Source organism: Hyla sarda, chromosome 6 (assembly GCF_029499605.1).
Source record: "Hyla sarda isolate aHylSar1 chromosome 6, aHylSar1.hap1, whole genome shotgun sequence".
Classification (NCBI taxonomy): Eukaryota; Metazoa; Chordata; class Amphibia; order Anura; family Hylidae; genus Hyla; species Hyla sarda.
Window position 1 is genome coordinate 113,867,316 of NC_079194.1, and position 13,382 is coordinate 113,880,697.

Sequence of the window (13,382 nt, forward strand, 5' to 3'; positions counted from 1 at the left end):
GCCGGTGCGTGGTATACCCCCGATAAATACGGTATATATATATATATATATATATATATATCTGTCTAACATTTTCCTGTCCTTGTGTACAGGGTACTCTACTGGCCAGAGGGTTCCCCTAAAACTAAAAGTAAGACATGTGTAGGGAGTACATTATGCAGAGGTAAAATGTTTATATAGTATCACACTACTTGTTGAGTTCTGGGGAGAAGTGTTAAGAACCGAAGGGGCACCAGCAGCCAAAATATTGGGTAGATAGCTTCCAGCAGCCCAATCTGCAAACTTGTGTGTATTATGGTCTACATTGTGTTCCCAGAGCAGTTACAAAGCTCATTAATCCCACATGTTTACCAAACCAAAGAGCATGTATGGACATTTACAGTGCTACATGGACTTGTTTCTACCTTGTTCTATAACCAGACCTGTGAAGGACATTTTGCATAATGCCCCAGGAACTGTCACTAGGCCCCAGTGGCCACTCCAGTTCTCCGCCCTCCAGGACAACTGTATTTAAGAGGGGGAGTTTGGGGTGGCCCCGTACGGAACAGGTTACCCCATACCCTTGCAGCCCTGTCAGGCAGCCTATTTCAGTGTCCCCAGGGCCCCTTGCACCTGTTTCCCTCCTGTACATATGTTCTTCAGTGTATTGTATTATAAATTGTGTTGCATCTTTAAGAGTTATGTCATGTGATTGTTACCCGGTAGGTATGAGTGTCCAGGTGCTCCGAATAGTAACCTATGGGCTCCTTGCTAATCTCCCCCATATAAGCCCTGGGTGGAGCTAGCTTCGCTCTCTTGGAGCTTAGAGGTCTTGCTTCCTGCTGAGGTCCAGTGTAGTCGTTCCTAGGGTGTGTGTCCAGAGTGTTGGAGGCCTCAAAGTCGAGTCCTGCAGCCGCCATCATTTCAAGTAAGCTAAAGTCACAGCTTTATGAGTCAAGTCAAGTCAGTCCCTGTCATCTGTCAAGTCAGCGTGGTCTGCATTCATTTTTCCAGTCCTACTACAAGTCCCAGCAAGCCCTTATGGTCTCTGCATCACTGGTCACCTCCTTGGGCCCTGGCTGAACTGTATAGACTTTACCAACTGTCTACCCTCAGTAAAGCTACCGTCGTATGTAACTTGGTGTCGGAGTCTTTATTGCCCCTGTGCCTAGCCCAGGATCCAGCGGTATACCTTCGGGTGGTTTTAGGCTAAACCATGCCCTGGCATCACGGATACAAGGGGTTAATGTCATTTGCCCCTAGGGTAACAACATATGCGCTCATCACACCCCGCTACCACATTTGCACATACTGTATAAACTGTGGATGTAATGCTACAAATTTTATGCTGTGTAAATCATTATAAGTAGTGGATTACAGCATAAAATCTCCAGCATCAATTCCCCAGTGTATACAGTATGTGCGAAAATACCCTGCAGAGTTACTGTGGATTCTGTATCACAACTCAACAGCAATTTACAGAGCAATACAAATGGATGGGCAGGAATAGTACAAAAATAAGTTATGCAATGAATTCACAATGATTATTCTTACAATACAAAACATTTGCCTCTGATGTTTTTCAAATAGAAGAAATAAAAGCCATTTCACTTAAATTAAAGTGTGACTACAAAATAAAAAATGTTGTGTCATAAAAGGTAGAAACAGATTAATTGTTTTGTGTAAGCTGCATGAGTTTTATATCAGTAGACACTTCTCATCATATCCTGGTTATACATGTAGAAAGCTCCAGATGGCGCTATGTATCTGAATATTTCCTTATAATACTGCTGTATCTTTTATTATTTAACTACAATCTGCACTATCTTATGAAATCAGATTAACTACTTATTGAACTGGTTTAGGTCCATCCCTTATTGATATATGAAAGTTGATTATTCTGGCATAATCTTACATTGTTTTTATAAAGAATATTATTTAATTTGCCCTTAACCAATCTTTCATACCATCGCCTGCCCACACTGCACACACATCTCATACTTGGTATTACTTACATCTTGAGAATTTTGATTGGAGTTTTTCTGATACTTTGTCTCTGTGGTATAATCCATGGATCCCTGCTGAGAGCTATCAGGGCAAAACTGTGAACTGAAGAGGAACTGGGAATCACTGAGGCTCGAATGATCACTTTGCGTAGCATTCCGGGTTGCAGACTTGTTAATCCTGTTACAATGAATCATGTGGGAATGAAGTAATATATAAAGCTATACAAAAGATATAGACAGACAGACAGATAGAAAGATAGATAGATAGATGGATAGATTTGCAATAAAAGGGTTTAAAACAAATAATAATAACTCAAAATGGAGCAGGATGGGTTTTGTCCTGTCCTCTTGTGCAAATATAAAAGAAGAATGAAGATATTTGCACTCACCACTTCTGATCAACTCTTCTTTATTCAGGTTACATAGGAGCAGTCACATGCAATGCAGTGGCGCATCCATGAGACGGTATCCGTTTCGCGTGGTGTATATGCTTCGGCTTGACGAAGCGTGTACATCACGCGAAATGGATACCGTCCCATGGACATGCCTCTGCATCGCATATGACTGTACCTGATGTAACCTGAATAAAGAAGAGTTGATCAGAAGTGGTGAGTGCAACTATCTTCATTCTTCTTTCATATTTACACATGGATGAACTAGTCCTTTCATTGGTCCTCACCACCAGCTGCCAAACCTCAGCTCCCATTCTCCACTACCGAGCTTACTAATACCAGAGCTATTGCACTCCTATTAGAAGTGCTAGACGAACTTTCGTTACCTGCAAATCTCTTTATTATTGTGTTTATTTTGTATGAGCGTCCAAGAAGAGTGTAGAATGGAGGGGCAAGCTGTGCATAACTAGCTTGCCCCCTGACTGGTGAGCAGTTAAGGGGTTAAGAAATATACAGGCAAGGTTTTTAGCCCCCTCCCCCGCCTGTAAGTCTTGTCGGTAACTATAGTGGTATGTCCCATGGGTGGGTGGGGGGAGGGAGTACACCAATCAGGGGTGTAATAGTTTCCCGGGCTTTCAGGGGCCCTCCCCTGGGTATTTATAGCTGTGGTGTCTCCCTTCCCCCTCAATCTGCCCAGGACCCGGAGTTTTGCCCTCCTCCCTTTTTGTATCTCTGTTTATTGTAAGTCACAGCTTGGCGGTAAGAAGACGGTGAAAGCGGGGTCAACCCGGGGTAGACCTCCACACAGGACGGTGTGGCAGCACCTCTCGGGTTGGTAAGAAGCCAATTGGTGTCATTGTTACAGTTAAATTGTTATTTATATAAGTAATTTTATAAATAAAGCTGTGGTCGATTCCCACCCACGGAAAAGTGAAATCGTTGTTGTGTCAGTTATTATTTAATTATTTATTGTAGTTAGGGGGAGGGGTAGTTATAGCCTGCTAGGAGCTAATTGGGTCTCAACAGTCAGGGAAGTGGCAACAGCTCTGAGCATGTTTCTTATTAAAAAAAAATGGTTGTCACTCTTTCCATCCATTCAACATTTGACCTGATGCAACTCAGATGCAGATTTTTGTTGCCCTAAAATATTCACCTAAGCTATGTCAAAGATTGTAAATTTGATCTTAAAACTATACAGAAATGTATAAAGTGTCAATTGTCATGGAGATCAATGATTCCTGCAATACCCACATTGTGCACCCTGCAAATGTATCCAGAATACATGGCAGAATACTCTTTTGCTTCGATAGTGGTCATAGTGAGTGGTGTAGACTATTTTTGGGCCCTTTTGTTGCAGAGATTCATGGATATTCCATACATGTCTGAGCTGGGATAATCCCTTTATGTTATGCATTATAGGACCTATGGGAATGGCTGATTTGTTGCAGTACCTATTTTAGGGACTCAATCTTATGGGTAATTATGTTTGGTATGCACAATGCTATACAGTACACCAATGAGGGAGTTTTTTTTGTGTACAGTTTGTGCAAGTTGTTTATCACAGGCATTTTTATTTATATCCTTCTGTATTCAACAATGTAATTTCTGGACCTGCCACTAGGTCAGGGGACTGCGCTAAAAGAAAATCTGATTTGATTTTAGGGGTTCAGTCATGATAAAACGTGGAAAGATTATGTCTGAACAATCTGGAGTTGCATGCATTATTAAATAAAGGGGTTGCCAGTATTAAAAAAATGCTGCTTCTTGTTTTGCAAAAACAGCACCACTCCTGTCCATAGGCTGAATGAAGTACTGCAGCTCAGCCCCATTTACATTAATGGACCTGATTTGCTATACCAGACACAACCTGTGGGCAGTAGTGGTGCTGTTTTTGGACGAAGAAAAAAAAAAAAAGGAGTAGCATTGTTCTAATACTGGACAACCCCTTTGAGGTTCCTGATTGGCATCTAGGCATCATTATGGCTTATGAAAATCAGATAACCCCTGTGCCATGTGTTACAACATATGCCTGGCTGCCAATGCTGTGTGTCAAAAAAAATTCATCCTCACAGCTGAACAGAATGGTCCACATTTATAGGGGTTTCAGCTGTTGGACGTGATCAGGAAGCCAAAAACAGCCGAGCCACTTACTGTTTTGACTTCGGACAAACTTGGGAGTGAAGTTTAGGTATTTTCCTGGATTTGACCCTTTATCCCGCTCCAGGATGCGAAAGTGGCACTTTTGCTGCAGGGGAGATACCAGGTCACTACTACAAGAGTGGTTCCAGTTAGGTTGTGGCTGGCCTGGCAGGCTAGAACGACCCAGTGTGAAGCACCTCTAGGTAGAGTTTGTGTGAGAGCTGAGTAGGTTACAAAGGATAGCCTAGTAGCTTGTGTAGCAGAGCTGAGTGGGCTATGGTACAGCCAGGTGGAAGCCAGCTACATGTATTAGGCTGGGTCCACACTACGTTTTGTCCCATACGGGAGCGCATACGGCAGGGGGGAGCTAAAAGCTCGCGCTCCCGTATGTGACCGTATGCGCTCCCATATGCCATTCATTTCAATGAGCCGACCGGAGTGAAACGTTCGGTCCGGTCGGCTCATTTTTGCGCCGTATGCGCTTTTACAACCGGACCTAAAACTGTGGTCAACCACGGTTTTAGGTCCGGTTGTAAAAGCACATACGGCGCAAAAATGAGCCGACCGGACCGAACGTTTCACTCCGGTCGGCTCATTGAAATGAATGGCATACGGGAGCGCATACGGTCACATACGGGAGCGCGAGCTTTTAGCTCCCCCCTGCTGTATGCGCTCCCGTATGGGACAAAACGTAGTGTGGACCCAGCCTAACACAGGTGTGGTCAACAGTCTGAGTCATGCACCAGAGAGTCAGCAAGGTACAGAGGGTTCGGGCAGAGACAGGGTCAGAGAAGCAGGTACAGGTCAGGCACAGGAACACAACAAACACCTTTGCAAGTGAAAACTACACTATGACTCAGGCTCCAAGGATAGGTGGAGCAGCCACATATAGGGGTGTCTGATAGGGATTGGTGGGGGAATGACATCAGGGAACCCCAGAAGCTGTCACAGAGAGGAACAGTACAGTGGTGGGGGACATCCGGAGCCTGAAGCGAAGCACGGGAGCTAAGTATGCAGGTGGGTGAGGGTAACATGCTGTGATTTATCTGTCTGTGCTTCCATGACATTGAAAAATGCTTTTATTCTCTGGTGCCAAGTGTCAAAGAGGGGTCCCCAAGCCCCTGAAGTGCTGAAGACGGAAGCACCTGCCAGTTGACTTCCACTGTTGAGCCCTATGTGATTTGAAAACAGGGCTTGGCTTCCAGCTGACTGTCGATCAAGCAGAGAAGGGGATGGGAGGGGGAGTAATAAGGTATTTCAGTCCTCAGCACTTCAGCTCTAGTCAGTTTAGGGCTTTTGGTGTAAATTTTGCAGGTTAAAAAGTTGTTTTTAAAATGGTCAAAAAATTTGGCAAATTGTCTATATTTTTCATTTTACTCCTGAAAAAGGTAGGAAGTTGTTGTGGTCAATTTGTAAATTCACATTAAGGGTAGGGTCACATATTGCATATACGTTATTTATATATTTCATGCTGCACAAACTTTGCTGAATTGTGCATGTTAAAAAGTTTAAAGGGTAGGATCACACATTGTGTATAAGCTGCGCTAAATCTGCTGCATAGTGGTAAATACACTGTGTATTCTCCTAAGAGCAGACAAACAGGGCTTCCCTGTGGCCGCCCTGTGTGTGCAGTGAAGTTTGGAGAAAGGCTTATGTGCCACAGTCACATAGGCGTGCTGGCCCAGCCTCCACACCTTACTGCGCACACAGGGCTGCTGCGGGGAGTCCTGTGTGTCTACTCATAGGAGAATACGTAGCATATTTCCTACTGCGCAGCGGATATGTGACCCTACCTAGTTTCCCTTCTGGCGTAAACTGAAAAATTTAGAAAATTTGCTGCATTTTTGATGCCACATTAAAGACAACTTTTTAACCTAAACAATTCTCATAAGTAGACATAAAAGGGGAGATGTATCAAAACCTGTGCAGAGGAAAAGTGGAGCAGTTGCCCATACCAACCAATCAGATTACTTTTTTTTATTTTTCAGAGGAATTTAAAAAAAAAATCAAAGAAGCTGTCTGGTTGCTATGGGCAACGGCTCCACTTAAAAAAAATGCCCTCAGCATATGGAGTTTTTTGTTCTTTCAGCAGAGAATTATATAATGGGTGCCCGGAGAAGCACACAAAGCAGGAGGCCCATAAGTTAAAACCCTTCTATATCCATGCATTAAACCTACTATAAATAAATGACATTATAAATACAGAGAACCCCTCACCCCGCTCCTGGAGGAATGCTGAACATGTCTTTGATGTTCCAAACATTGAGATTCATTTTTAAGCCTGGAGAAAAAGTAAACAAATGGGAAAAGAATCTGAATTTATACGCATATAATGTACAATCCCATTAGTATCCCTGGACAATAGAACCCGTAGGACACCTGCAGGAGTAATATAATATGTAATACATTACAATAGACAATTTTCCTGTCTGTAAGAAATATTCGTATAATTATCCCATTGTGATGTCACAGCCCTGTAATTTTACAGATACGCATACATCTGTGATAGGTTTAAGGCTTAGGAACCTCCTTCTCCTGTGACAACCACATGTAGTGATGAGGTTCTTCAGCAGCTGCAGTGTCCAAATGTTAATGAGCATCAGAACATACACCACACATCAGCTGCTAGTTAACATGATAATACACACCTCAGATGCTGCAGAACAGCCTTATACACACCACAGCTGCTGCAGAACCCCATAATACAGACTTCACTTGCCACAAAACATCATAATACAAACCACTGATGCTTTATAAACCACTTTGTGTACAAGAGAACAGTATGCACAGCTCTTATGCTAAATCATCATACTTACCTCAGCTGCTGCAGAACCACATAATACACTCCTTAGCTGTTGTGAACCTTCTAAACAAAATGTATGAATGCTTTTCAGTCAAAGAACTGGTTTGTGGGAAGCTCTCAATTTATCTTCAAAGAGAAGTTCTGCAGCAGTATATGTTAGAACAGATAATGTACCTCCTAATATAACGTTCCCCGATTTTTGAGTGTTTTCTGAGGTTCTGCAGCAGCTGAGATGTGTATTATGAGGTTCTGCAGCAGCTGAGGTGTGTACCCTAAGATTGTGTACCAACAGGGATGTGCATTATGAGGTTCTGCAGCAGCTGACGTGTGTATCATGAGGTTGTATATCAACTGAGATGCGTATTATGAGGTTCTGCAGCAGCTGCCGTGTATACGATAAGGTTGCGTAGCAACTACAATGTGTATTATGAGGTTCTGCAGCATCTGAGTTGTGTATTATGATAAAGAATCAGAGCTGACTGCAGTTATTTCAACCCCAGCACCACAGAAGGGCACAGTCAGGAACAATGGCTGCCCATTTGGCTGTTTTAGATTACACAGTGGTTCTGTGAGAGAAACATCGTATAAATGTCTCCTCAATCCACCATTTTATAGAATACACAGTAATGGCAGCGCAGCCTCCTCTCCGGCTACTCACAAGTGGCGACAACAGGAGACACCACACTGAGTACTGACAGACATTCACAGGCCAGGGGAAGAGAGGGAAACACTAGGGTTGCCTATAGCAACCAGTCACAGTGAAAGCTGCAATCTGATTGGTTACCATGGGCAACACTAGAGTCCTGCTTCACACTTCAGCTCCCATTTCTAAATGGCTTTTTCTATATAAAATGGCTGCCAGTACACTATCTCTTGTTACCTCACAGCTTGCCACCTTTCTTGCAAAAAAAAAAAAAAAAAAAAAAAAAATGATATATATATATATATATATATATATATATATATATATATACCAGCCATGCTCATTTGCATAATTAATTATATATGTACGACATCACAGGATGCATATATGCGGGGGAAATTTTGCCTTATTCTGACCCCTATAACTTTTTTATTTCTCCTTATACGGGCCTGTATGAGGGCTCATTTTTTTGCGCCCCGGTCTGTAGTTTTTAACAAAACTATTTTTGTTTCGATGTGACTTTTTAATCCCTTTTTTTAAATTAAATTCAGGAGTTACAGTTAGTTACTAACTACAACTCCAAGCATGCCCTGATACAGCCTGTGGCTCAGCACAGTTACTAACTACAACTCCCAGCATGTTGGACTATAGATTAGTATATAGTATAGGTAAGTGTTTCCCAACCAGGGGTGCCTCCAGCTGTTGCGAAACTACAACTCCCAGCATGCTGGGAGTCTTAGTTTTGCAACAGCTGGAGGCGCTCTGATTGGGAAACACCGGTATAGGAAGTGAAAGATTGATTGGGTAAATACCGGACATTGCATTGCCGGTATTTTTAATATTAAAATACTGGCAGGGTGGCCAAAATACCGGCTGTGTCGGTAAAATACCGGACAGGTGGTAACCCTACTCACAGACTAGACAGAAAGGTTAAGCCATCATATATATATTTGAGGCTCGTAACACAATAGCTTATTTCTCTGAGGTAAATAGTATCTAGAGATGATACTGGTTAATAGTATGTGATATTATGGAGAAGCCAATACATTAGGACTATGACTACAACCTGCACATGCTACAATGCAACAATAACAGCTGCAATAAGTTACCCTAACCTAAGGATGCGTTCACACACAGTAGGGGAGATTTATTACCCCATAAGGACCAGGCCCATTTTGGCCTTAAAGGGGTACACTGGTGGAAAACTTTTTTTTTTTTTTAATCAACTGATGCCAGAAAGTTAAACAGATTTGTAAATTACTTCTATTAAAAAATCGTAATCCTTCCAGTACTTATTAGCTGCTGAATACTACAGAGGAAATTCTTTTCTTTTTGGAACACAGAGCTCTCTGCTGACATCACGAACACAGTGCTCGCTGCTGACATCTCTGTCCATTTTAGGAACTGTCCAGAGCAGCATATGTTTGCTATGGGGATTTTCTCCTACTCTGGACAGTTCTTAAAACTGTGTTCCAAAAAGAAAAGAATGTCCTCTGTAGTATTCAGCAGCTAATAAGTACTGGAAGGATTAAGATTTTTTGATTGAAGTCATTTACAAATCTGTTTAACTTTCTGGCACCAGTTGATTAAAAAAAAAAAAAAAGAAAAGAAGAGTTTTCCACCGGAGTAACCCTTTAACCCCTTAACGACGCAGGACGTATATTTACGCCCTGCGCCGACTCCCGCGATATGAAGCGGGATCGCGCCGCGATCCTGCATCATATCGCTTCGGTCCCGGCGCTCATCAACGCCTGGGACCCGCGGCTAATACCACACATCGCCGATCGCGGCGATGTGCGGTATTAACCCTTTAGAAGCGGCGGTCAAAGCTGACCGACGCTTCTAAAGTGAAACTGAAAGTATCCCGGCTGCTCAGTCGGGCTGTTCGGGACCGCCGCGGTGAAATCGAGGCGTCCCGAACAGCTGATCAGACACCGGGAGGGCTCTTACCTGCCTCCTCGGTGTCCGATCGACGAATGACTGCTCCGTGCCTGAGATCCAGGCAGGAGCAGTCAAGCGCCGATAATGCTGATCACAGGCGTGTTAATACACGCCAGTGATCAGCATAGGAGATCAGTGTGTGCAGTGTTATAGGTCCCTATGGGACCTATAACACTGCAAAAAAAATGTTTAAAAAAAAGTGTTAATAAAGGTCATTTAACCCCTTCCCTAATAAAAGTTTGAATCACCCCCTTTTTCCCATAAAAAAAATAAAACAGTGTAAAAAAAATAAAATAAACATATGTGGTATCGCCGCGTGTGTAAATGTCCGAACTATAAAAATATATAATTAATTAAACTGCACGGTCAATGGCGTACGCGCAAAAAAATTCCAAAGTCCAAAAAAGCGTATTTTGGTCACTTTTTATACCATTATAAAAAATGAATAAAAAGTGATCAAAAAGTCCGATCAAAACAAAAATCATACCGATAAAAACTTCAGATCATGTCGCAAAAAATGAGTCCTCATACCGCCCTGTACGTGGAAAAATAAAAAAGTTATAGGGGTCAGAAGATGACATTTTTAAACGTATAAATTTTTCTGCATGTAGTTATGATTTTTTCCAGAAGTGCGACAAAATCAAACCTATATAAGTAGGGTATCATTTTAACCGTATGGACCTACAGAATAATGATAAGGTGTCATTTTTACCAAAATATGCACTGTGCAGAAACGGAAGCCCCCAAAAGTTACAAACTGGCGTTTTATTTTCAATTTTGTCGCACAATGACTTTTTTTTCCATTTCGCCGTGCATTTTTGGGTAAAATGACTAATGTCACTGCAAAGTAGAATTGGCGACGCAAAAAATAAGCCATAATATGGATTTTTAGGTGGAAAATTGAAAGGGTTATGATTTTGAAAAGGTAAGGAGGAAAAAACGAAAGTGCAAAAACGGAAAAACCCTGAGTCCTTAAGGGGTTAAGGACCAGACCAATTTTATTTTTGCATTTTGTTTTTTTCCTCCTCGCCTTCTAAAAATCATAACTCTCTTATATTTCCATCCACAGACCCATATGAGGGCTTGTTTTTTCCGTCACCAATTGTACTTTGTAATTACATCACTTATTTTACCATTAAATATACGGCTCAACCAAAAAAATATTATTTATGTGGGAAAATTTAAAATAAAAATACAATTTAGCAAATTTTGGAAGGTTTTGTTCTCATGCTGTACACTTTACGGTAAAAATTACATGTTTTCTTTATTCTGTGGGTCAATACGATTAAAATCATACCCATGTTATATGCTTTTCTATAATTGTACCGCTTAAAAAAAAATCTCAAACTATTTTAACAAAATTAGTATGTTTGAAATCTAATTTTTCCGTATATGGGGCGGTATGGGGGCTCATTTTTTGCACCATGATCTGTAGTTTTTATCGGTACCACATTTGCTTAGGTTTTACTTTTTATAAATTTTTATTCATTTTTTTGGAATAAAATGTGACAAAAAAGCAGCAATTTTGGACTTTTTTTTCTTTTCTTTTTTCACATTTACGGTACAGGATAAATAACAATATAGTCCAGACTTTTACGCACGCGGCAATACCAAATATGTGTATTCATTATTTTATTTACGCTTTTTTGGGGGTAAAATGGGAAAACAGACGTTTTACCTTTTTATTGGGGCAGGGGATTTTCAAATTTTTTTACTTTAACTTTTTTTTTTTTTTTTACACTTTAATAGTCCTCATAGGGGACTGTTTATAGCAATCATTTGATTGCTAATACTGTTCAGTGCTATGCATAGAGCATAGCACTGATCAGTGTTATCGGTGATCTTTTGCTCTGGTCTGAGAAGACTCCAGGCGACAGCCGGAGCCAGGTGAGGGGACCTCCGGCTGCCATGTTGGATAATCGGATCCCCGGGGCAGCGTTGTGGGTGATCCGATCATCCATTTAAAGTACTGCATTGCCGCAGATGCCGTGATCTGTATTGATCACGGCATCTGAGGGGTTAATGGCGGACATCCACGCAATCGCGAATGTCCGCCATTACCGGCGGGTCCCTGGCTGCTGATAGCAGCCGGGACCTGCCGCGCATAATGGAGCGTAAATGTATGTCATGGTGCGTTAAATACCATGGCACCATGACGTACATTTACGCCCATTGTCGTTAAGGGGTTAAAACCTGTGTAGAGGAAAAGTTGTGCAGCCAATCAGATTGATTCTTTCATGTTGTACAGGCTTTTTTTTTTTTTTTTATGAAAAAAGCAATATGATTGGTCACTATGGGCAACTGCACAACTTTTGCACTCTACAGGTTCTGATAAATCTCCCCCAGGATTTTTATCATTATGTTTATGCAAAACCAAGAGAAAAAAATAGATGCAAATCTTTCCATTACAGTTTTTCTCTGTGTGGGTATGTTCACATAGAGGAATATACGTCCTTGAAAATTTCTGGCCAGACATTCCGCAGGCTGCCAGACAACTGATCGAAATTGCGCAGTCTCCATAGACGGCAATTAATTTTCGAGTGTATTCTGCAGATGTTAATTATTTCTATGGAAGCCGGAATCAGAATTTTAATGGAAGGTGTTTCCGCAACAGAATTTCTAAGTGGAATTTTTCCACCGTGTTCGCCGTGTTCTGTGAACATAGACTGTTGGTTCCACTTCTAGTTTTGGCTACAAATACTGGCCAAAATACTATGTGGGAGATTAATCAAAACCTGTCCAGACATTTATGAATTTGCCGATACCAAATATGTTTATAATTTTTTTTAAACTCTTTTTTGGGGTAAAATGGGAAAAGGGGGCCATTAAAATTTTTATTGGGGGGGGGGGTCTTTTTCACATTTTCTTGAACTTTAAAAAAAAAAACTTATCGGCAATCTTCTTCTCTGGTCTGCTCGAAAGCGGCGGAGGCAGGTGGGGAGACTTCCGTCCATCATCTCAGCTGATCTGATCCCTGGAGCTGTGCCGCGGGCGATACGATCATCCATTAAAACACCAACATCGCTGCAGATGCCATGATCATTACTGATAATGATCGCTGATGTCAGTCACTACTGGTGGGTCCTTGGCTGTTGATAGCATCCAGGACCTGCTGTGCATGGAGCATGCGCCGTTCCAGTGCTCGCATCATGTACAATACAGAAATGTCATCCTATTGGCTGTAAAAAGAAAACAAAACAAACATTAACTCACCTTCCTCAAAGTTGATTGTGGCATATAAATGCGATAAATCCCATTCCCGGCTAGCTCAGCGGGCTGATCAGAACTGCCGCGGCGAAACTGCACCATCCCGTTCAGCTGAGAGGACTTCCTCCCTGCCGTCCAATCGGTGCTCCAAACTTGCAATCAGCCATGCCAGGCTGAAGCAATGGAGCACTGATAGCACTGATCAATGCACTCTTATGAAGAAGCATTGATCAGTGTATGTACGCTAAAGATTGCATGTTATAGTCCCCTAT

General features: G+C 41.9%; 1 protein-coding gene across 1 annotated transcript in view; it reads right to left on the bottom strand.

The window, feature by feature from the left end:
• Window positions 1-7,895, bottom strand: part of IHO1 (interactor of HORMAD1 1) — a 29,766-nt gene extending 21,871 nt beyond the window's left edge. The window contains exons 1-3 of the mRNA XM_056524741.1: window positions 7,877-7,895; window positions 6,734-6,797; window positions 1,995-2,163 (exon numbers count right to left, since the gene is read on the bottom strand). Of these exons, the coding sequence (XP_056380716.1) occupies window positions 1,995-2,163; window positions 6,734-6,789 (225 nt within the window). The 5' untranslated portion in view covers window positions 6,790-6,797; window positions 7,877-7,895. The remainder of the gene's footprint in view (window positions 1-1,994; window positions 2,164-6,733; window positions 6,798-7,876) is intronic.
• Window positions 7,896-13,382: the final 5,487 nt, after the last annotated feature.